We start from the raw sequence: 25,958 nt of genomic DNA on the forward strand, positions 1-25,958 counted from the left end.
AGAGCAAAGGTCAAAGGTCACCAATAAGCATAAAAAGAAGCACAGGAAAACATGTCATTGCCCCAGGCCCATTCAATACCGGAGCTTCCAATGGTCCCCTGCACATAAATTGTGCTCAATAACAATGCAGGGGGAAAATGTGTTGGATTGAATGAGAATGAGCCCAGAGTCTCATATGTTTGAATGTTTTGTTCCCAGCTGGTAGACTGATTAGGATGGATTAGGAACCTTGTTGGAGGAGGTGTGCCACTGGGGCTGGACTTCCAAGTTTCAAAGAAGTGTATGTGTCCCAGTCTTCTCCCTCTCTTTCTGCCCCGGGCCTGTGGGCCAGATGTAAGCTCTAGCTACTGCTGAAGCACCATGTCTCCCTGCCGCCATGTTTCACACTCTGATGATCACGGACTCACCCTCTGAAACCGTAAGCAATGCCCCCAATTAAATGCTTTATTTTGTGAGTTGCGTTGGTAATGGTGTCTGTTCAGAGCAATAGCACAGTAACTAAGATGGTAAGTTAAGGTTAAGTTTCAACTCAACTCACCGCATGTGCTTCACTCTGGCATCTAAACTCTGTCTTACTTTGAATGTGGGGGGAAATGGGCTTTCAGTGAAACTGGACTTCAAACAAGTTTCTTTGTTGGCCTCATGGGTTAAGAGAAGCTCAGTTAGGGTAGATGGATCTCCAGCCTTGTCAAAAGAAACACAAAAGTGTTGGGATGAGGAACTCCAAAGTCAAGTCCACGTGGGTATCTGAGGACACTGTGTGTTGAATTTGGAATTGTTCTGTTTCCACATCAAATGAATTGTGGTCTGCACAATGGTCCAGTCAGCAATGGATCACATCTATGGTGTTATCACATCATATAGCCCAGGTGTATAGCAGGCTATAACATCAAGGTGTGTGTGTGTGTGTGTGTGCACTCTGATGTTCAGACTACCATGAAAGCACTAAGCACATGTTTCTCTGGACTTAGATCCCTGCTGGTAAGCGAAACATGCCTGCATTTAACATTTTCCAGGCCATACAGAGTTCACAGTGCATTCCACATTTCCCGAGATAGTCACAGGCACTTCATTCAGCCTCTGAGAAATTTTCCAGAACCTATCAGCACTGACGTCCTCCACGCAAAGCCGAGCTTTAGCCCTCCAGTGCCTTCTGTAACCCATCAGGTGGGAAACCCTCACTGTTCAATTAATGTCTTGCAACGCTTGGAAGAGGGAATAAGAAACGTTTCTGTTTCTGTTCATGACCAGATTCTCCAAGTATCTTGCGAGCTTTGAAAACAGATATTGTTCAATAGAAATTGATTTTCAATATTTTAGCTAGCGTTTACCAAGAACAAACTTTGGTGTCTTAAAACATGACCGAGCGCAATGAGAGATACTCATTCCCTGTACCGGGGAAGCATATGACCCCTTATGTGCTGTGCGTGTGTGGTGGCTGCTCCTTTTCTCTGCTCAATTTGTCTAGACACATGGCACACACGTGCTGAAAGCTCGCATCCCCTCAGCCTTACTATGTTGGAGGAAAAGTCTGCCTCTTCCTGCAGCTTCATAGTCATCCATAGGGTCATCAGAATTCTATTTATCTTCATAATTCTCTCCCTTTCTCTACAAAATATCTTAATTCTGTATATTTACTTACATAGTATACATAGTATGTGGGTGACAGTTTTAAGTTTACGTGTCAGAACTCAACAGAAAAACAATTTCTCAATCTCATGAGATGATGTCTTAGGTAAGAAAACACACATGAACATATATACAAACACATTAAACACACACACACACACACACACACACACACACACACACACACACACCTTGGATTTTTGTGCCAAAACAGATTCTTATGAAATAAAATGGTAATAATAAAAAAGTTAAAAAAATAATGGTATTATTAAATTCTTATCTCTTCTTTTAACTTATTTTCTTGAAAAATAGACATGTTTATTTTATGTTATGTTTATGGGTGTTTTGTTTGCATGTTTGCCTGTGCACAGCATGTGTTACAGTATCCATTTAGGTCAGAGGAGGACTTGGGATCCCATTAGATCACAGTTAGGGATGGCAGTGAGTTACCACATAAGTAACGGAAGCATCTGGGTCCTCTGCAAGGGCAGCAAGCGCCCTTAGCCACCAAGCCATCTCCCTAGCCCCTTCTGAGCCACTTCTCCAGCCCCGTGGCTCATTTTCTGTCATCGTAGTCTCACTGTGATTTTTGTTAGAACTTTGGAAAAATTATACATGGAGCGTCTCAGAACCTGTCTGTGCCAACCTCAACAAGGACTTCAAATCGGGACATTTCCTGTTGTTTTCCTTATCTGTCAGTTAGAATGCATATGGAAAAACCTCAGTTTTCAATTAATTTTCTTCGGGCCTTGCCTGATTTCATTTTCTTCATAGAATGTGAACTACGCAGATGCAGTGAGAAATACTCTTTTCGAGCAGAGTAGGAAACGATCAGAATATTTGTGTAATTTGCAAATATCTAGAAAATAACACATCTGCAATCTGGCTCAATGACCGTTTTTCTTTATTTCGTGGCCTTTTGTAATTAGCTTCCCAGTGTCAAATGGAATCAAGTCTTTTAGATATCATAGTCATAGCCTGTTTCATGGAGCTATAAATATTGTAAACAGACAATTCACTTTATCCATTCTACTCATTAAACCTTAGTCTTGTCTCAAAGAACCAAGGGATAAATACTGTCTTATGTTTCTTTAACATCTAAGCATCATACCAAGGCTTTGAGAATTCCAGACAAGTGTCTCTTTTCCCTCCATCCTCATATGAGCTATGACCCCCTCAGGCTAGTCTCAGTGGCCTGCCTATCCTCCTTGATAGGCCATCTTGAACCCTGTAGCACCTCTGTGGTCCTTTGGGATTGCATCTACTGGGCTTCTAAGATTTCATAGAAGCACCAGGCATCTGGTATGTGTTCAATAAATTCTTGATGGGCTGATTCAGCGGTTGACTAATGGATGGCTCATTGGAGTAGGTAGGAGGATCACTAAGACATGAAGTCTGTTATGTTTTGAGATAAGTATATTAAAAGTATGTCACACTTGGGAATCTCAGTTGCAATTTTTTTTGTGTGTTTGAGAAGGTATGTATGAAAGGATAAGGTAGCCACACACTGTGAGAGTACCCAGAGCAAATGCCCCTTCGCTGCAATGACTTTTTTTTTAACTCTGTGTGTGCATGTTACTGTGTGTGAGTTCAGGCACACAGATGACGCCGTGTGAGTGTAGAAGAAAAAGGACAACTCTGCCCCTGCTTTGTTTAAACAAACTGCCTGTTTGCTGCATTTGCCAGGCAAGCTGTCTTCGTGCTCTAGGGATTTCAAAGTCTCCATTTACCTCCTCGCGGGAGCACCACCACCTCCTCGCGGGAGCACCGCCACCTTATCAAACTGTGCTACAAGTACTTTGCCCCCTGAGCCAGCTGACCAACCTGCACTGGCATTTTTGATGCACCCTTCAACATAAACCTTAGAAAGCACATTAAAGTTTGCACAAAAATTTTAAAGTACTACTAATGCTTTAAATTACATCTTTTAATGATAGATATTAGTTGCATGCATTTCAACTACATTCTGACATTTCTAAGTTTAAAATCACCCAAAAGTATGCTTCCTAAATTTGGAACTATCGTATATTTTTTTAATCAGGAGATTTTATTCTTTTGTTTACCTTCTGACATTCCCACACCCCAAACTGATGAATTCACAAATCCATAAAAAAAAACACATGTGTTTAATAAGTATGGTAACTCGTTACTGACTTTTTTTTTTTTTTTGGTTTTTACGAGACAGGGTTTCTCTGTATTGTTTTGGAGGCTGTTAGTCCAGCCCAGCCTTGAACTCACAGAGATCCGCCTGCCTCTGCCTCCTGAGTGCTGGGATTAAAGGCATGCGCCACCACTGCTGACATTTTTAAGATCTGGCCTTACCCAGTTTTAACTGTTATGCATTGTAGACAACTCCTACCTGCTGTTGTCTAGAAACAATATGAGTTTAGTATTTTGTCTCTACAACCTAAAGACATTATATTTTGTTAGAACATGAAACCCATAAGTGGAAATGCTTTCTCTAACATTAACCTGCTTGATCCAGCAAAACTACTAATTAAGATAATTATAATTAGTTGTTTAAATATTCAAAATCCATGCAAAGTCTCCATGTTGGAATTTTATTCAAGTGTGGGTTGTTTATATTCAAAGTCAGTCTTATGTCCAGCAACAGTTGTTACTGTTTCAGGTTTCAGGTTCAAGTTTGAACACCTGGGCCCCAGCTAGCAGGCCTGTTTGGGAAGGAAGTAGAAGAAGGATATTACCTTCCCTCAAAGGAAGTGGGTTTTGAGAGAGCCTGGCCTCATTTGCAGTTACCTCTCTGCCACCTGAGTCCTACACAGTGTGATCAGATGGCTTCCTGTGTCCTGCACAGTGTGATCAGGAGACTTCCTGTGTCCTGCACAGTGTGATCAGGAGACTTCCTGTGTCCTGCACAGTGTGATCAGATGGCTTCCTGTGTTCTGCACAGTGCGATCAGGAGGCTTCCTGTGTTCTGCACAGTGTGATCAGGAGGCTTCCTGTGTTCTGCACAGTGTGATCAGGAGACTTCCTGTGTCCTGCACAGTGTGATCAGGAGACTTCCTGTGTCCTGAACAGTATGATCAGGAGGCTTCCTGTGTTCTGCACAATGTGATCAGGAGGCTTCCTGTTTTCACAGCCCATCTTCCTGCCTGTTGAAATGTCTTCCAGGGGACATACACATTTCTATAACTCTACATCCAAGTGGTTTCCATCAGGTCATTTTATCCCACCAACAGGACAGAAATTGATACAGTACCAAAATTATCTTAAACTTTCCAGCCACACTTGTTAACAAAAAAATGGATATTACAGACAGGCATCGCTTTAAAAACAAGATAGAAAGTTAAAAGCCATCATTCACACATCTAAAACTCTTACAATTTTTTTTCCGGGAACTTTGTTATACCAGATGGAGAAAATATGTCCTGTTGAAAGCCATTTCTGACAGGAAAAACAATATCAATTTTTAGAAACTCATAAATGCAAACCAGAAGCGAAATTCTAATCGAGAAACGTATTGCGTGCAGAAAATATCTAAAACAAAATGCGAAGGGTATAGGATGCCTCATCAATTGCCATAGCGTACCCCTAATTAATCACAGCACCGCCTCCATCAAGTTCAGAGAAGGTAAAGAGATGGATTCCTAATAGGCATGGCTACGACGCTGCCACTTCCCGCAGACCCCATTGGGAGGCATTTCTGTAAGGTGTGCCTATGCTGCCCTCTCTTGGTGAAGGAGGAGCACTGTTCAACTTGACTGCCACTGGCTGTTTTGGTTTGGGGGTTGGTTTGTTGCTGTTGTTGTTGTTGTTGTTGTTGTTTTAACTTTTACAAAAATGCTTTCTTGTTAAGGGGAACAATCTGTTTAGAGACAGCGTTTTCAGTGCTGTTTGCACAAATTAAAATGTTAATTGCTGACCTTAGAACAGCTAGAAGTGCTTGAAATAATTCTGGGTTTCTAAACTGGCGTGACTTGAAGCCAATTGGAGTACACTCTCAAATGTTTTCATTTATAGACTCCAGGAAATTCCGTTTTTTAAAAAAAACAAAGTGCCGAATGAAGTGAGGAGCAGGAAAGTCCTGACTTTGTGGCTTCGGGGAAACGCCGCACCGAGAGGAGAGGCCTTAGCGCCGCTCTGAAGAGCTCTGTTGGCTTCTGCGTCGGACGCAACAAATTTTAGTCCACCACAATAAATAAAAGAAAGTAAAAGAAATGGTTACTGGATAAACATAAAATGGAAGCCCAAACAAGGAAGACGGCAAACAAAACCCATTGTGACAATCAGTTTTAATTTCAGAACCAGTCATGATACATCCAGCTGGGACTGGCTTGCAGGAATTAACTGTGAGCAACCCCCCCCCATTTTCAATGCTGTAATGTTGACAGATGAAATCTGTCATAGTAGGAGTATAAGGACTACATAAATTTACAAACCCTATAAAATAAGGATTGAGAGGAGAGAGAGGAACAGAGCACATCTATAGATATGTCAAAAGCTGAAAACATTTTCTTTTTACCAAAGAGAGTTGACAATTAACAAATTTTCCTAATAAGTATAAACCCCAAATAAAAGCTTTCTTATCGGGCACCATTATATAAGAGAAGGACATAGAGTGTGTCCAGTACACAGAGGCATCTGAGCACCTTTCTTTTACACATGTACAAATCAAGCTACACGCTTTCCTGTCAGAATAGAAACTATTCAGTCAGCATTCCCTCTCCCCTAAATCAAAAGTTTTCCTGGATAGGCACACTCTTCTTATTATGTTGTATTTTTCATATTCTCCTTCCCTCTCCCCCCTTTCCACACACACACACACACGTTTATTCTTACATGTGTGCGTCATACATGCAGATGTGCGTGGTGTGTGTGCATATGCATGAGGACACCCAAATCTGACTTCAGAATCACCCTCCATGGCTTTTCCATCTCCTTCACTGAGGCAACATTTCTCAGTCAGTCACATAGCTCCTCAGTATAGACAGTCGCATGGACCATCCTGTGTCTGCCGCTTCCTAGAACTTACATGGGTTTCTAGCCCTAATGTCCGGCCACCTCCCCTACCCCCATCATGTTTTAAACCGGCTCCTACAATAATAGAGGCTGGGAGATTGGGAGTCATTTATCATCGTATCTGACTATCATGTATTCAATCACATGACCATGGCAGAAGGCTTGAGTATGTTTTTTTGGTTTTTTTTTTTTTTTTTTTTTTTTTACGAGACAGGGTTTCTCTGTATTGTTTTGGAGGCTATTGGTCCAGCCTGGCCTCGAACTCACAGAGATCCGACTGCCTCTGCCTCCCGAGTGCTGGGACTAAAGGCGTGCGCCATCACCGTCCGGCTTTGAGTATGTTTTTGTGAGTATGTTTTGGAGGCAGATAGTATATGCTTCATGACTGACAATAGGAGAGTGAAAGTTTATCTTTATTCAACAATGACGTCTTCCAAGTCCCCACTATTGTCTGAATGCTACCCACCTAGAGATGGCAAAACTCCAGAAACTTGTGGAATCCTCCTTTCAATGACTCACCTCTAAGTTTATGAAGACCAGTTCAAAAAAACAGCTGAAGTGTGGTCTCTGGTCTCCAAGGCACACAAACGTCTGTGTGTGTGTGTGTGTGTGTGTGTGTGTGTGTGTGTGTGTGTGTGTGTAAAATTTTTCAGTATCTCGAACATGTCAGAGGTTTGCTTAATGTATCCACAGAGCACCTTCAGGAGGCTTCCTTTTGAGTCCGGGATAGCTCACTGCATGTAAGGGTTATCAGGGAGAGTTGGCTTAGTTCTTCTTTCTAGTTTCCGGTCTGCCTTTGCTCCCAGGACCCCCGTGCGGATATTATACATCAAAGTTACTGTTTTGCTGAAAAGAATACACTATTAATTAATGATTTTTATATAAAAATCGTGTACAGGGGCTCTTTGAGTGAGAGTTTAGCTAAACTCCAACAGTGTCACTAACAGTGCTAGCACAACTGAGCAATTGACCAACAGTACCAGCAGCTGCATGCAGAAATAGAGCCTTTTAAATTAATCTCCGTCGCCTCATAATGAAAACCAATAACAAAGCCATGTTTGAAATGAAAAGATGTTAGAAAGTATGATCGTTGAACATGGACAGTCATCTGCTCATCATTTAAACCTCAAAATGAAAAGATATCTGGTGATATAAGCTTTCTCCTAATGCTATTGATGGGGGGGACAGAAAAACCATCCTATTGGTAACACAGACAGAAAAAATCAACACCAGGCAAAGAACAATCGATGGGAATGCAATTTTCAGTGTTACAAGTCATTAAGTTGAAGATGTGTGAGAATCAGCTTTAAATACAACATATAATCAAAATCTACTGTGAAGCCACATAATAAAAATAACTTTTTAAAAACTGCACCAAGTCAATAAAGGTGTTTATTTAATAAAATAAAAAGCCTGGCTGTTGGGTATAGTTATTTTGAAGGCTCCTCGTCAGAGGGAATAAAAATGAAACTACATCTCACTGACTACACAAATGAACAAATAAATCTTCCCAGCATCCCTATGGGTACCCCCACCATCACCCCCATTTTGCAGATAAGGAAAGCAAGAAACAAGCCATCCATTAAGTAACTTACCAAGCACTTGCTCCTGGGTGATACACTTTGGATTTGGATACAGACTTACGGCAGTTACATGACACACTTCTCGTCCATGTTAAAGATAAAACTACACAACCCCGGAACCCTTCCTAAGGAGCAGCTTCCAGGCCTGAGCTGTTCTGTTGCTACAATCTACTCACATGCCCCACCTACAGTCTACAGGAGTGGCCCCACAGTTCTGTGACGCACTAAGCAAGTTGCTAAGGACTCACAATCCTTACAGAACCGAGCCCTCCCGTTGGGAAGGGGTGCCCCATGCTACAAAATAAATATTTGGTAAACTTTTTTACACACAACAGTTATTTACACTTAGGTTCATAATACTTTGTTTAGATTTTCTTGACACCAGAATTTAAGGCCTTGGAAAATGGGGGTATTAATAATTGGTTTCTTTACTGGCTATCATTGCTGTTGACACACAGTTGGTGTGTGACACGTGTTTGTTAAAGTGAAATTGGGCGTCATAGCCAGGCTTGAACGAATGGCTTTAATCCGGGTATTAAACAAAGAATTTTTTGCCTAAATAATTTTAATGGTAATTTTTTTTAGGACGGTTCTAACTTCTCTCCTTTATTCTTGGCCAGATGAAATCCTTCTTGGAAATGTGTCTTGGGAGCTGGGAATGTAGACCAGTTGGCAGAATGCTTGCCTAGCTTGCGCAACCCCGGCAGCATGCGTCCTGTGTGTGATAGCGCCTACAATGCTAAGTCTCTGGGGTGTCGACACAGAGAAGAAGTTCACGATCATCCTAGCCTGCATAATCAGTTAAAGGACAGCTAGAGCTACATGAGACACTGATGGAGGGACAGAAAGGGAAGGGAAGGGGACAAGAGGGGAGGGAGAGGAAGAAGGGGAGGAAGGAGAGGGAATTTATTGACTAACTGGTTTGTATGGCTATTCCCAATGTCCAGTCTTTACTCTCTCCCACAGGGCTGACATAGCCAACTTCTTAAAATACAGACTCTGTGTCTTCCGTCCTTCTTCTAAAACGGTGATGTAATATGAACTCACAGAGACTCTGACAGCACACACAAGACCTGAAAAAATTCAAGCAGACAGCGTCCCAGCATAAAGGAGGGAAGTACACACAAAGCCCCACGTCTAATGCAGGAAGAGTTTGCAATTGGTATCTTCTGGGACATGGAAAATCAGTTCTCTACAATGGGGTGTTGCTGGGAATTCCAGCCACACTCCAAAGCAGGCCTGTGTTCAGGAATAGGCAACCACTGCAAAATGAATCCCACAGGTTTTTGGTTGGTTGGTTGGGTTTTTGGTTTGATTTTACTCTTTTGTAAGAATACAAGCTGGGTAAGCACGAAGACGGAGAGAATCTGAAAGGACATGGGGGTTAGGATCAAAATGCATTGCATAAAATGCTTTTAGAATGAATGTTGAAATGTAATGTAAGGACAAAATCCAAACTGCGAAGCATGGCATCTAGGTGTTTGGGACTTATGTCGGTGAACGGCCTTTGCACACACCTTGTGCTCTTCCACTTTTCATTACTGTAGTAAAATGTCTGAGACTGGATAACTTTACAAAGAAAAGAGGTATGGTTCTCAAAGTTCACGGGCATATCAGTGGTATCTACTCAGCTCTGGCAGACTTTATGGTGTCAGAGCATCATGCCGCACCCTGGGAGGGCAGTAGAGGACTGACCGAGATCAAATTGTTGGACAGTGAGACCAGGTATGTTTACTCCTTTTGCGAGAAGTAATCAACTCTTTCACGAGTGATACTTTAACTCCTTCAGGGACAGTACCCAGGATGATCTTCTAATAGCCCTGCCTATAACCTTTTACCTACTGCCTACTACCCAGCATGCTGATAGCCAAAGTTACAAAAAAAGAAAAAGAAAAAGAGCCCTTGGGAGAAAAGACACATCCAACTATGGCATATCCCAATCTCCCAATCTGATAATGGTAAATGAGCCACGCTGAGGATAGCGGTGAGGGGAGTCGTATGATACTTTATTAGAGAGAGAGAAGTCACTTGCATGAGAAGCTGAGAATTGAGGTCAGCACTCTGTTCCACTCCGACGCAGCTCCAAAAAAAAGATCGAGCCCCCCTTTTCCTTTTATCTCTCCTCACCCATGTACCTGTGACCAAATGGGCGTGGCTAGTGTAGCAGATACAAGAGATCTCTCCCTACACCAATCCGTGTTCAACTAAGCCTGACTCTCCTGGAACAGCCTGTGCCTCCTGAATCACAGGATCTTGGGTCACCTGAAAGTAGGGGGTGTCCTGGTCTTCTTGTTGCTGTGGATGATTTGCTACCAGGGGCACACAGGGTGTCACCTCCTCAATCAGGAAACACAGAGTGGACAGGAAGTGAGCTACATTACAAAACCTGAAAGTCAGTCCTGAGCTGATGCACTTCCTTCACTGAGGCTCCAGCTCTTACAGCCACCATAGACTGTTTTGCCAAGATGAAGAAGGAAGACGGGAAGGGAATGTCTGTCCCTTCTACAGCCAAAGCTAAAGCAAAGGCATTAAAAGCCAAGAAGGATAGACAGTGGCCATTCTTGCTCTCTTCTTAAGCCATGAGCTACAAAAAAGTCTTCTCACTTAGGTTGCCTCATGCCATCATCAGGCTCCTGTGGAAATATCTCCCATCTTAGAAGAGGGAAGATCTACACCAGAACCTGGCAGATCATAAAAGGAGTTATTCTGACTTACCAGGACACAAGTGATTCTAAGCGGCCAACGTACCTCAACGGGTTGAATTCTTTACCTGATTCTCAGAGCAGTACGACCCTGCCTGCAGGCTTAGTTGCTAAGAAAAAGAAAAAAACAATGAGAGATAATACTGAGGCAGAAACAGAATAATCTTATTCTGGCTTCATATCCATTGCTATGAGAAGATATCCTCACTAGAAGCAACTAGAGGAAGAAAGGGGTTTTTTTAGCTCACAAGTGCAGTGTCAGCTTGGGGTACAGTCCATCGATACAAGAGAGTTGATGGTGGAAATATGAGCAACTGGTCACATTGTGGCCACAGTCAAGAGTTGAGAGGCAAATGCATGCTGGTGCTTAGCTTCATTTGTCAGCTTTTACCACAGCACAGGACCCCGCCCCAGAAAACCCACAGCCAACCCAATGTAGACAGCACCCCCACAAGACTGTGTGGTGATATTCTGTTTGTGATCTGATAAAGCCACTGAAGGTCAGAATGCAAAGCCAGCCACAGCCATAGAAGATGGGCAGCGGTGGCACACACCTTGAATCCCAGCACTAGAGAGCATATAAGAGCCGTGCCGTCTGGGGATGCAAGCTGAGGTTCAGTGGGTCACCCCGTCAGCCTGAGCATTGGTAGAGGTGAGAACTCTCTAGTGGCTGGCTTCCTTGCTTTTCTGTTCTTCCGGTCACTTTATTAGGTCGTAAACAATACACTACCACAATGGCTGTCTTTCCAGCAAGTATTAAGGTTGTGTTACCATGACAATTAAACTAACCAGCACATGTAACTTTCCCACTTCTCTTCTTTCAAATATGTGTGAGCTCACACTGTTTTAGTTAAGACAAGAAAAGTTAACAAGATTGGCCTTATGTTTTTGTTGTTATTTTTATCTTAGAAATAACATAGCTGTGATGGGACTGAGAGATGACGTAATTTGAAAACTGAATATAAGTAAGACTTGGCTGAAGAACCTACGGCTAATATGTTGCAGTACTGGATGAATTCAAAATCATTTCAGAGGGATCGGTTTATTCTTTTTTTTGCAATAATCTTTCATGGCAAGCCTATAGCTTCAGTTTCAGAAGGCAAAACAATAGAATTAGCTGTTTGTTTGGTTTTTTAAAGCCCTATTTCTTCCCCAAATTTGAATTTTTCCTTTGTACTTTCCACATTATGAAGTAGAACATTTACTGAACAAATACCAATTTGAGCTAAAATGATATTAGGTTTTGATGATCTACCTATTTTTAGCCTGAGGACTAAGTGATTTTCTGTATTCACATTTCCATCATTTTAATGAAAATGAGGTAATATGCTGAAATGGTATTTTCTTAGAATGTATTAAGGTTTATATATTCTCAATTTTTCAGATATACTGTGTCATATGCTTTTCCTCTAAGTCAGATGTAATATAAATACACAGATTAACATTTTTACTGCTAGCAGAATGCTGCAGGTTTCAAAATTAATTCCATTCTTGATCTGTTAGAGGATCTTGTTCTCACACAAGCAACAAAATAGCCAAAATACAACAGAACTTGACTAAATGAGTGCTTTGTGGTTACCCTTGAAAGTTTTGTTATTGCAGAACTGATTTAATACGCGAAGGATATATCTGTCCCCACTTACACTTGCTCTGAGGACAGTTTCATTTGTTAGGTTTCCGAGTTTCCATTATTGACTCAAATATTGAAGGCATGAAATGATACTTCAAAAGAGAAGAGCCAAGATGTTCACTCCTCAGTTTAGGAGAATGTCAGTATCCTTAATTACTACATGAAATGCTTCAGTCTGGGGGCTGGAAAGACAACTCCGCAGTTAAAAGCACCTCCTGCCCTTGGAGAGACCCTGGATTTAGTCCCCCAACAACTCAGAGCCACCTGGCACTCCAGCTCCAGAGGATCTGATGCCCTCTCCTGGCTTCTGTAGGTACCTGCTGTCATGTGCACATACCCACATACACTCACACATACATACACATAATTAAAACCTTAAAAATAATTCTTATTTTTTTAGTTTAGACTTTGATAATGCATTTCAGTTTATACCCCTTAAATACATCCAAGGATAGCTTTGTCATGTTGTTGAAGAGGGGTAATTCAATGGTCTTTTGTACAGCATAAAACAACTGTGGCAGAACTTACCAGGACTGAGAAGACACCACTGCACAGGAAAACACCTGACATGACAGATATTGTCTCTCACAAATAATGTGACCAGCTCTGGATAAATCCCATCTTCCTCCACCAGCAGCTGGCTTTCTGCTTGAGAATATGATTTCAGATGGCTATCAAGGGCTTCTAGATGTACCAAGATATCACGCAAAGCTCTTGACTGTCAATGAGTAATGCTAGAGCCTCATTAATGACAAAAGCCCTTATCACATAGGACCCAATAGATGTTGAATGTCTTGTCATTACCCATTCTGACGGCATCCTGACAGGATTCTTAAATTATTTTACATGACTTTATACATCACAGTTATGTTGCCTATCATTAAGTTTATTTTATTTCAGAGCGTGCTTGCTGGATCCAAGCCAACTCTCTTGAAAAATGAGGTTTAAACAGTCTTCTGAAAGTGAGAAAAATCTCAAGTGACAAGTCCTAGTAAATTTCTGACACCAGGTCTGACTCTCCATGCCTGTAAATATGACACCATTGTTTATTAGAATACAGTATTACGTGTCATGTCTGCTTACTAGCAAGTAGACGAGTTTAGTTTGCTTTTTTCCCAAAGTCCTCTCAATAGAGGACTAGCCTTGGAAAATGCATTGCAGCACGTTACCATGGTGACACTGGTACAAACCTCACACATATTCTAGTCTCATCTTTCAAGACTCTTGGGTTTTGTCTGTTTTTGCAGCGATGGGACTGCACACGGTGACTTACTGGTGTGAAGTAGGCACTGTACCACCAAGCCACACCCCCAGTACCCTCTCAGTCATAGTAGGTCTAGACAGTAGTGCAACACAAACGTCTTTTACATTCACTATTTTCTCCTCGCCTTTTGCCACATCATGGTGATAGGCACTGTGTTCACCACCTTCTGTACACGTATGAGAAATAATCATTAAAAACTCTCTCCAGCAGGTCAGTGGTGGTGCATGCCTTTAATCCCAAAACTCAGGAAGCAGAGGCAGGCAGATCTCTATGAGTTCAAGGCCACTCTGGTCTACAGAACAAGTTCCAGGACAGGCTCCAAAGCTATACAGAGAAAAAAACCCTGTCTTGAAAAACAAAACAACAGCAACAACAGCAACACAAAAAAAAAATCCAACTCTACAAATTAGTTTAAAATTCTATTATCTTCCTGAAAAAAGTTCCTTTTCTTTTGAATGTGATTTCTAATGCCATAAATTATTCCGGGATATTTTATTTTACAATTAAAGATTTTCAGACTTTTAATTAAACTGAACTATATGAATTACATTTGTATAGTTTAATATATGATTATTTCTTTGATAAAATAGGTAGATACCAAGTCAGACACATTGGCATCATCATTTTTCATCTCAGAAAAAAAGCTGTATAATATTTTAATAAAAATGGTATGAATTTTTAAAACATATTTTAAAAGTCAACTTCGGGGCCTGAGAAAGACGGTGGGTAGGAGTTCTTGCTGCACAAGTGCTGAGACCTGAGTTCAGATCTGCTGCACCCACAAGAGCTGAACATGGTCTGTGCACCTGTAACCCTAACTGTGGCGGTGCAGACAGGAGGATCCCTTAGACTGGCTGACCAGGGAGGCTAGCTAAAAATGATAGGACAACTGAGAGACCCCATCTCATGGAACGGATGCAGCATAAGGAAGGAGGAAGGCGTCTTCTCCATCTTCTGCACATGAGTGTGTGGGTAAACATACACACATATAGTCACTCGCATATACATGCACACATATGTATTACACACAAACACAGATCATAGGTACACACATTCAAGTACACACATATAAGCACACACATACATACACACACACATAAACGTAAGAACGTGCACATAAACACAGTCATTTATACATCATTTGTCAGTTACAAAAATTAAGGCGTGTCTGCTAAATTGCCCACTCCCTATGACTGGACCCTTGCTTTAACATGCCTCCTTTCTTTAGAGAAAGCCCATGTGGTCTAAAGTTCAGTGTAGGCGCCTTGCTGATGATGCTTGGGGATTTCGATCCCTTCTCCAGCATGTCAAACAAATAAAGGGAAACTATCTGAAGTTTGTTATTAAAAAAAATGTGATGAACAACAAGAAGACTAAAATGTGCTTCATTGTGAAGCCTTGACTATTGCTAGCATACATTTATAAAACATGAAATTCATTCCTGAGATAATTTAATATATAATCATAGTAAACTGTTGCTACTAACTTACAGAACACTTTGTCTTCCACCTAGTGAAGTCAACAACAAATTTATTTTCTTGGGTTGTTTCTTAGTAGCAAGTAACCCTATCCCTATCCCCCTAAAGTTGATACACAGCAGCAAAAAGTTACTATGAAAATATGTTCATTAAGTTGAAAGCTTAATTCATTTTACTTAACTGGGTGCCACTCTCTGCTCCTACTGAAATGTATGTGTGTGTCTGTGTGTGTGTGTGTTTGTGTGGTGTGCATGTGTAAAAACAGATCAAATGATGACATATTGTAAACTTCTTGTGTTGACATTTTTATTACAGTAACATATCTGAGTAATTGAAGTAATTTCTCCATACAGGTGTCACATGCTAAAGCATGCCATGGCAATGCCAACTGCACATTTTGTTGACATTTCAAGTGCATCTTCTGTAACATTTGTATTCACATACAGGAAGTAAATCACACAGGCGTAGTCTGACCCAACATTCATGGACTCTCTCACCCTCAAATTCAGACTCCTCTGCAAGTCCATTAAAATTCAGATGCTGGGGTATGTACAGTCACTGCTATATGAACTCGGGGGTCAGAATGGCTGTTAGCCTTGGGTAGAAACAGAGTAAGTATTTGACCACTTGTCACAGGCAAGCCTTCTTATTAAGACTGGTTAGTCTGTTGAGTGATGTGTTTGCCCACAGAAGAGCTTTCGAGTTCACAGGTGGTCATAAAGCAGGAGTATTATGCAGCTCTTCCTAGATGATCAACCCCTCAGCATCACAATGTTTACCTGAGCACATCCCTTCCAATACACCAAACACCACCTCACGACAGACCCCCCAAAATTAGCAGCAATCTCAATGTGTGCTATTTCAACACATCCGTTTCTACTGTAAGACTCTTACCATGTGTCTCACACTTCACAGAGACTTCATGGGTTTTAGGTGTACAGACCTCAACCTTGTTCCTAAAGTTCTCAGCAAACAGAACTTGACCCAATATTTCATTGAAGTTTTGCTGTTTCTTAGGGGTAAAAAACACACCACTATAAGAATTCAAGGAAGACCAATGTTTAGAACGCAAGATTTCTCTTTTCCTTTACTTTGTCCATTGCACATCTAAAGCTTCAGGGGGATTTGAAGAACGAAAGTAGGAGAGAGAGGAAGCAGTGTGGGGAATCAAGTTTTCTTTATGAATATATTTCTACAGTTTTCATTTATTTACAAGCCAACATTAGCCAGACAATAGTTGGATATCTAATCATCAATATGTAGACAACATGGTCCTTTATACTTGAAGCTCTCAATTTAAAGAGAAGAGAAAATGCCCCCACATCGCAAATTCACAGTAACACAATTGTACATCTACCCCTTTTATTGTTGGCGAAGCCTCATAACCAAGCACATGAGATTCTGAATACAAAGTAGCATTGCTAAATAGAAAGGGAAGGGTTTCCTTTCACTCTTGAGGTATTCACTATCTTTTAAAGACTATATATTTAAGAATGAATCAGTGCATTAGAGATTAAATAATGGCATTATGCTGCTATCTTTTTGGTATTTTGAATAGTGTGTATTGCATATGTTTAAATTTGAAGATAATGTTTACACAGAATGACACTGACATGTTAAAGAAGAAAGCATTAAATTTATAGACAAACATCTGAAATTTCAAATCAGAATAATCCCATACTCAATCTGTTTTCCAAGCTAAAGAGAAAATGGAATGGAATCATTTTCTGGAAATCTAGGAGCCACACATTTTCTGTGTGTGCATAAATATTGGGTAAAAGAAAGCATTTGGTTTTGGTTGGGTTTAGTTTAACTCTAGAGATGAGGAGTCATGGAAACTCTAGGGGATTTGATCTCATTTAGGCAAATCCTTACAGATAGCAGAGTTGCTTAACTCTGTGCTCCATTTAAAACTTTATGTTCACATATTAAAGATAAATGAAATCTAACAAAATAAAGTTCATGCAAAGTAAATGAATTACAATAGAGTATTTCAATACATTCAAACCCACAAGGTTGTCTTACTCCAGTGAAAACTAAATTGCGACTTTAGATTATGCTTGTAGGTAATGATATAAAACAAACAAGTTACTACTTGGACAATTTGGAAAAATTCATATCTTACAGTTTGGGGAAGCATTCCAACCTTGAGAGGAACCAAATGACTAGGGCAGCCTGTCTATTCCTATCCTCTACCCTTGTAAGTAAACCAAAATCCATTCTAAAATAAAAATAAAAATAAAACCCTGATGAGATTAAGTATTTTCTGGTTTGCTTTCTCTACTACAAAGGAGATATTTACACTGTATCTTATGCAGATATGTTTTAACCATACGCTTAAGAAACGGATAACAAAACTAGGGAATATTTTATACCTCTAATACCTGTCTATGGCCTCCTGAGATTTGCATGGTTCATTATCATGTCTTCTCATAGCTGCTCATTAGGGGATGGTGCTATGACAACCACAGTCCACAGCACACCAGGTAATGCACATAAGTAATGAGCACATGGCTTTCTGCACAACTTCACTGTATCCAGCTAGTTGAAACAGGAAATGTAGGCAATGAAATCCTAGTGCTCAAAATAAGGCCTTGCTTGAGTACCTAGGGAAATGATGTTTGTTCACCAAATACTTGGCAGTTCTATGCATTTAAATTTACTCTTGGTTTTTAATGTGTGCTTCCAGGGTGAGAATTTCTAATGTGGGATGGTTCCAATTTCATTGTTTTTTTTAAATAAAAATTCCTTTCTTGTATGAGACAGAAGTCCCAAAGCATACACTCTAATTAATCATCTGTGATTTAAGATAAACGAAGTGAATGACCAACACACTGGGTTGGTATCATTTACCAATCACTTTAAAACATATCTCCATGACTTTTATGTTCTTTTATTTCTCCATGATTTTTAAATCATGAATTGAAAACAAAGATGACTACAAGTAAACCATAAAAGGGACTGATTTGTTGATTATTCCCAAAAAGATTCTGTAGTGTTTCAATATTTACATCACTAATTTTAAGAAATATATACCATATTTAAGAATTCACGATATGGATTCCTAAATCCCACACTTTCTTCCTCTAGAGGCTTTATTCTCTTTTTGAAAACACAAGACAAAGTTGTGTGGGATGTAGCCGGTAAGAAAAGTATCTGATGGAATGTGCATGATAGGCTGCCACGCAGAAGCAAAGCAGCTACTGGTAGTTTGTGTATGAAATGAGTATCACAGGAAAAACGCACTCGCCAAAGGTAGTCTTAAAAATAAAGTACATCTACCTTACAACTTTGGGTCACCATTGGCCCAACTTTGAATGAATTTGCGACAGATGGGCTCTCACTATGGCTTCTTTGGAGTCATTTCTTCATTGACTGGGAATAGATCTTAGGGTAAGAGATGGTGGTTTTCCAAATACTTAGCTTCTGTGAGTAAAACCCTTGGACATAAGTTTGAGCAAATATTACACTTCCTGAGTTTAAAAATCCACGGCTGTGCTGTCTATATCTGACTGGGAGACGGAACGGACACACCACACACAGTGGTTTTTAACCACAGGTAAGAAGAAGGGGGCATGGGAGAATGCTGCTGAGAAACACATGCATGATGCCTTTGGACAGAAAGACAACGCCCTACTGAGCACTGAAGAAGAGACTGTGTGGAGGGCAGGCACACCAGCCCATGAATAGTGACATGTGCTCAGTGCAGAGTCCTCTTAAGAGTCTTTAGAATGTTTTTTCTGCGGTGAAATGAGAAACCACTATCATTAGGCTTTGCAAGGTAAACTGGTCTCAACATTGAGATCCTTCAACCCATCAATGATCTACTTTCCAAAGAAAAGTGAGTGCGTCGAGGCCCAACGTCACACAGCTAAGGCTCTATCATCACCAACACCTTGTTTCTCTATGTGACTCCCCACGGGAAGCCAAATTAAAGCAAGTTTTCATTTTGTTCTTAGTCCACTGGAATGTCTCCCATTTTAGATCACGCCGTAATTGTATCGGATCTTTATTGAAAATATACACTAGAACAAGTAGCTAAATTTCCGTATGGGGAATAAAACGTTGGAGAGTCAGGCCGGGATATTTTCTAGTAAGTCACAGTGTGCTATAGTAACAACAACCCCGTTTTATCCTAATCTTATCACTAAGCCAACCCCAGGTTTCTAAGTCTCCTGTGTTTCGCTGTTAAATAGCTACTATGAGTGAGAGAAGTAATACGATACTATTAGTGCTTTCTGAAGTCAAAGCTGTGTTATCTAGAAAATAATTTAACACTGTGATGGGATCTTCAAGATCAAGTCTGCTTTATACACTCTGCAGCAAAAATAACATTTCTAGTAGGAAGCAATTACGTATAAACCTAGCAAATTCCACACATTTGCATATTTGTGTAAACAAGTTTAACATGGTTTATTACATTTCCAGAAAGGTTAAATCTTATATTCAGTTTTCTGCTAATTTTTCTTACACATAATAAATATATATATTTATATGTTACTTGAGCGCAAGTGTGTATGTAGCCCACACACCTGTATGACATATATACATAAAACAGCACATAAGGGTCACTTCCTTAAGGTTCAACTGGAGAAAAATGAATGAATTGCTATTATGCATAGCCCATGGCAATCTTCCATTCAGTCTCACAAATGGCCATATCGGGATGTAAACAAAACATTGGAGCGAGTCATTCCGGATGCATTATATTTCACGTTGTACAGTTGTGATCTCATGAGGAATTGGGCACTTCCTGGTAGCAAATACCTAAAAAAGATAGTTACAAAATTAGGTCGTTGCAAAAACTTAAATGTCAATGTCATTCATGAAAGAATTATACAAACTATTTACCAATCCCTGTCTGAAACCGTGACTATCACAACAATACAATTCATACAAAAATTTCCATCTTAAGATCAAGCTTCAGGTAGTTAAACACACACACACACACACACACACACACACACACACACAACATATGGAAATAGTATCCCGTGACATGCTGTCATCATTGCTCTCAAACATCACGTGACTGCTTTGTTGGTTCACATGAACTTAAAATTCATCATCAGTGCCTGTAGGTAACATGTGGAGATGTGGAGCCAGGTAAATATCTCTTTAAAACTTGATACAAGAACCAGTGATATTCATGGAAAATTTAGCAATCCACATTAATAATAGCTTTTATTTCAAAGATATAGAACTATGGATCCTAATGGTATAATGTCTCCATTACAACTATAGTTCATCTAAAACATTCTTAATTGGATACTTTGTATTCTTAGAAAATTCAGTGTTTATGGTTACAGATTGATGTAGCCATGAAGCCAAATGTATTTCCAAATATATGATTTTCCCCAGATTTTAGAAAGACAAAGATAGTATATGTATACAGTAGTATACATATATATGTGGGTAATATATATGCATACATGTGTGTGTTTCCCACATGTGTATTTATTCATCAAAGTGCCAACATTCTGGAAACAAAGCATGAATTTTTATATAATAAAAGTATGAATATTTACAATTACTGAAAATTACAAGTAAATTTATGTGCTAATTCAGGTCTAATTTGCCAATAAACTGGACCATGTTTTTGTTTATTTGTTTTATTGTTTTCAATGCCAAGCTTTGGAAACGGGGAGTTACATATGAGTTGGGCACCCATATTTTCTAATCTATAGGTCTAGAGTTGAATGGCAAAGGAAATTTATAAATATAAATGGAAATTAACCATAGTATATAAATAAGCCTATGTTGTAGTAATGAGAAGAGCAATGTATTGTAAAGTCAGGACAAAGATATCTGTGATGGATGTTCAACAACAGAAGACCAATGATTAGCTGTGGTCTTGGAAAAATAAATGACATGGGAGTGTCAACTGATTCACGTCCTTCTTTGGACACTGGAACCCTCTAGACAGTATCATAAATAAAGATATAGGAAACAAAGGGAGGGGTAATAACTGTCAGCTGCCTATGTGGCACAGGCATGCACATATCTATGTGCAACAATGCTGAGGATACATCTATATTAATGGGAAATTAAATTTGCAGTTGTTTCTTGTGAATCTTAGAGAAAGAAAAGAATTCATTATAATCAAACTGCAAACAGCATTCAGATTAAAATAGAATTTTCCATAATATCCATAAACATTATTTCATCATGAATGATAATACCTACTAAATCTGTTACCTAATATCACAAACTATAAATAATTGTGCCGATCATTAAGTTAATAGAGCAGTAAAATAATACACAACAAACTAAATTAAATCAAAACTCCAGAATGGTTGATGAATAATGAAACAACTGATTTCTCACATCACAGATTATATAAATTATTTTCTTAATATCACTAGGGTAATTTATATGGATTAATTATGATGTCAAGTGCTGGCAAAGTCCTAATGATTAATGTGATACCTTTGCCATGGGAAAGCGCCCCTTCTTATGTAGGGCAAGGAGCAAATGAACTAAGGTGCTTGATCGAAATCCACTAGTCCACACGAGGTGGGGGATATTCTAGGTTCTGTGGAAAATGCATCAGGGCTGACACAGTAAACAGCAACTTCTATGAAACTTTATACATGTATGTGGTGTACATGTATGCCTGAGGTCACCTGAGCATGAATGAGTGTAAGCTGATGTCAGGAGTTTCTCTCCACTTCCTTTACTGAGACGGGGTCTTTCACTGAACGTGTGCTCACCAAGTCCAACTAGCCAGCTTGTCCCAAACATCCCCTATCTCCTGGGTTCTGGAATTATACATCGCCATTACACCTGCTGAGGTTTTGCTATTATGTGGGTTCTGGGGATCTAAATTCAGGTTTTCAGGCTTACGGAGCAAATATTTTATCCACTGAACTATCTTTACAATCCCCCAATTAAAATTTTAATTTCCAGTAAATCAGTACTATTGACACTAATTTAGTAGCATGCACAAAAACATTTCTATTGTTTCTCAGTAGTTCTAGAACCAGTGATCTACCCCACCCCCTGCCCCGTCCTCAGCCTCGGGAGTGCCGGGATATCATACCCAGCCTCACAAAAACTCTAAGCTCCATTTTTGCACATGAAAAAATAAATAAATAAAATCACAAAGTACAGAATCCTATGTAATGTATTTATATTCAACAATAATTTATATAGGATTTTATAGGCCAACTTTTATAAATGTCAATATACATTATTCTAATAATTATCTAAGTAAACAGCGCAGTTAGCAGCATGTTACAGATAAATAAACTGTATGAAGCACACACAGCCAACTGTCTCTCTGCTGGTCACAAAACCTGGGAAGGGACTTGGCAGGTCTCAGAGCCTGGGCCCATCTACGGCACTGCTGCTCTTCAAGGACCGCATTCTTTGGTCATGACAAGTCCAGACACTTGTACACAAAATTCCCATTTTGAAACTTGTCTCCAATTATTATATTAATACTTTCAGGAACATGAAGTATAAAATAACCCAGGAAGTACAGTGGGTATACATGCCACAAACCCCAACTTTCTAATAGTGGAAGTTTAGTAAGAAAGTGTTCTTTTGAACTTGAAAGGAGAAGTGTGATATGAACTTGAAACAGTATATGAGATTATACTGGAAAACACTCTGCTTTCCTAAAGCAAATGCGGTGGGTATTGCAAGGCATTATGGAGAAATGCAATAGTTATTTGCCTTGAAGTCTCTACTAATATCTCCTGGGGGACTCCAGTAGCTGAACAGCAAAGATTACTTTTAAATTGTTCTTTGCATTGGAGTTAAGTAATACAATTTGATTTTTTTTTTAGGCAGGAAGACTGTCTCAAGGAAGTGAATTTATAGACTATATCTGAAGACTTTGTATAAGCACCAAAATACGAAGAAGTTTACAGCTTTTCTCCTGGATTATTTTTGCTGTGTCAAAATAACTCACAGCTAACTTGTACCCAAAAGCAATATGTCAGACTATCTCCATTCACTTCACACCCATGGCCACACCCCTCATATGTTAGGCAAGGTATGTGCATTCTTACATCCCCACCATGTAGATGCATAACTCACATAAAATTCCAGATTGGTATAGAACTTCATATGCTATCTTATTGCTACTTCTGATGATCCCCAGAATATCAATAATTTAAAACTGATAGGGACTTTTCCTTGAACATTAAGTGACACTCCCCTTCCAGCATCTTCCTGTAGTAGGACAAGGTCCCCGGAACTCCTTCAGGTAAACCCAGATTCCTGGTTTGAGGGCTGCAGGGTAAATAAAATTCAACAGACTATGTGCCCTGTGCTTTTGGAGGATTTTTCTTACTGTCTTGAATTTCATGACAGAAATAACCTTTGGATATAAAACTCAGTGTGTCAAGTATATTAATCTTACATAACACCTGCAAGTGTAGACCACGGTCATGATCTCAAGAAGAAACTCTACACCTATTATTTTTCCTAGTTTCACCTCCTCAGCTTGGGCTCAGGAATTCAGCAATGAGAGCATTTTCCTGGAAGCTGTAAAGCCAAACACTTAGACCTTTATTGGGAGATGCTCACGTCTTCCCTAGTCCCTCACCAGGTACCTAACCACAGTGGTTATTTGGATGCTAGCATGCCAATCAAAGGCTTAAAAGCAAGTATCAAATATAAATGAAAAGATACAATATTCATCTTTGGGAGTCTCAGTTGTCTCACTTGGGATGATTTTTTTTCTAACTCCATCCATTTACCTGTGAATGTAATGATTTCATTTTTTTTGTAACAGCTGAATAGTATTCCACTGTGAAAATGTGCCATGGTTTCCTGATCCATTCATCAGTTGATGGGCATCTAGGCTGTTTCCAGCTTCTGGCTATTACAAATGAATCCGCAATGAACATGGATGAGTAAGTATCTCTGTAGTAGGATGCTGAGTCCTTTGGATACGTGCCCAAGTGTGGTATAGCTGAACCTTGAGGTACATCTATTCCCAGATTCCCAAAGAACCATGATACTGATTTCCATAGTGGCTATACCAGTTAGCACACCCACCAGCCATGAATACATGATACCCCTGCTTGCCAGCCTTGACAGTATGAGCTGCCACTTGCTTGATTGATCGTGGCCATTCTGACTGTACTAAAATGAAATCTCAAAGTAGCTTTAATTTGCATTGCCTGCATTGCTATGGATACTTAATGTTTTCTTTAAGCGATATTTTATCCATCTGTGTTTCTTTTCTTTCTTTCTTTTTAAGAACTGACTACTTAATTCTGTACTCCATTTTTAAAACTAGGCTATTTGTCTTCTTGATGTTCTGCCTTTTTAGTTCTTTATATGATTAGAAACTAACCCTGTATCAGATTTACAATTGGTAAAGATAGTTTCCCATCCATAGGCTGCCACTTTGTCTGATTGACTGTCTTTTGACACATTTCAGCTTCTAAGATTCCTTTTATTAACTGTTGATTTAGTGCCTATGATATCAATATCCTGTTCAGAAAGTCCTTTTCTGTGCCAATGACTTCAAGTCTAACCTCTGCTTTCTCCTCTGCCAGGTTTAGGGTATCTGTATTATGCTGAGGTCCTTGATTCATTTGGAGTTGGGTTTTGCACAGGGTGGATGATATACAGGATTCTATTTGCAATCTTCCACATGCAGCCATTCAGTTTGAGCAGCACCATTTGCTGAAGATGCTATCTTTTCTCCATCATCAACCCTCTCCCCTCAAGGTTCAGGGAATGCACAGAAGAGGAGACAGAAAGGCCATCAAGATCCAGAGGTGACTGAGGAATGACTCTGAGGAAACAGCGTCTTCCAGACACAACAGGACTGGTGCACAGATGAGCTCAGAGGCTGTGACAGCATGCATGCAGCCTGGACAAGTTTAAGCCAGATGGGGGTCCCAGCACTGAGAGGGGAAGATGAACATAGAGTCCCACCCCTGACCAAGAAGCTATCCACAACTGATACCCACTGGCAATGGAAAAATTAGTTTTCTCTAATGGAGTCTCACTGGGTGTATTAATCACATTTCAGGGTAGGCCTCATACCCAGGAGTCAAGTTGGCCAACACAAAATAAACTCAGTGATATTTTTGTTGACTTTTTGACTTTTTGTTTCACTTCACTTTTCTTTGGGCTTTCCTTTCCTTTCTTACTGCTCTGCTTGTATATTTTGGTTTTCATTTTTGTGGGATTTTCTGTTTGTGTTCCTTGGCTTTTTGTTCGTGTATTTTGTTTTTGTTTGTTTCTTAAAGAGAAAGAAAGAAAGAAAGAAATATAAATTTCGGTGGGTAGGGATGTGGGAAGGATCTGGAAAAAATTAGGAGAGATGAAAAGCACGATTAGATATACTATGTGAAAAAAGGTATTTTACAATTTGCAAAAAACAAAAAAGGAACCCAGGGAACTTCACTTTTAATTCCTAACTGCTACACTTACAGATAGGATCGCAAATGCCCTTTTGTGTCTGCTTATGACCTCGGCATGTTTACAACCCTTCTCCTTTTGTGTCATGAACTGGATTTCTTTGTTTCATAGCTAACAGTCCATTGTGTGAGCATACGCTGTTCTTACACACTCACTTGTTGGCAGACAGTTAAGTTTGTCACACCTCTTAGCTTCTATTAAACAAATGCCACTGTGCATATGGGGTGCCTGGCTTCAGTTCCGTTGGGCCTACATTCAGGGTGGTCACTTCGGAGTCCTATGTGCATTTGTATTTAGCTT

General features: G+C 39.8%; 1 protein-coding gene across 2 annotated transcripts in view; it reads right to left on the bottom strand.

The window, feature by feature from the left end:
• Positions 1 to 15,555: 15,555 nt before the first annotated feature.
• Positions 15,556 to 25,958, bottom strand: part of Ttll7 (tubulin tyrosine ligase like 7) — a 119,724-nt gene continuing 109,321 nt past the window's right edge. For both annotated transcript variants that reach the window (XM_040751615.1, XM_040751616.1), the window contains exon 21: positions 15,556 to 20,033. In XM_040751615.1, coding sequence (XP_040607549.1) covers positions 19,913 to 20,033 — 121 coding nt within the window. In that variant the 3' untranslated portion in view covers positions 15,556 to 19,912. The remainder of the gene's footprint in view (positions 20,034 to 25,958) is intronic.

This window comes from Mesocricetus auratus, unplaced genomic scaffold, assembly GCF_017639785.1.
Source record: "Mesocricetus auratus isolate SY011 unplaced genomic scaffold, BCM_Maur_2.0 Super-Scaffold_100009, whole genome shotgun sequence".
NCBI classification, from domain to species: Eukaryota; Metazoa; Chordata; class Mammalia; order Rodentia; family Cricetidae; genus Mesocricetus; species Mesocricetus auratus.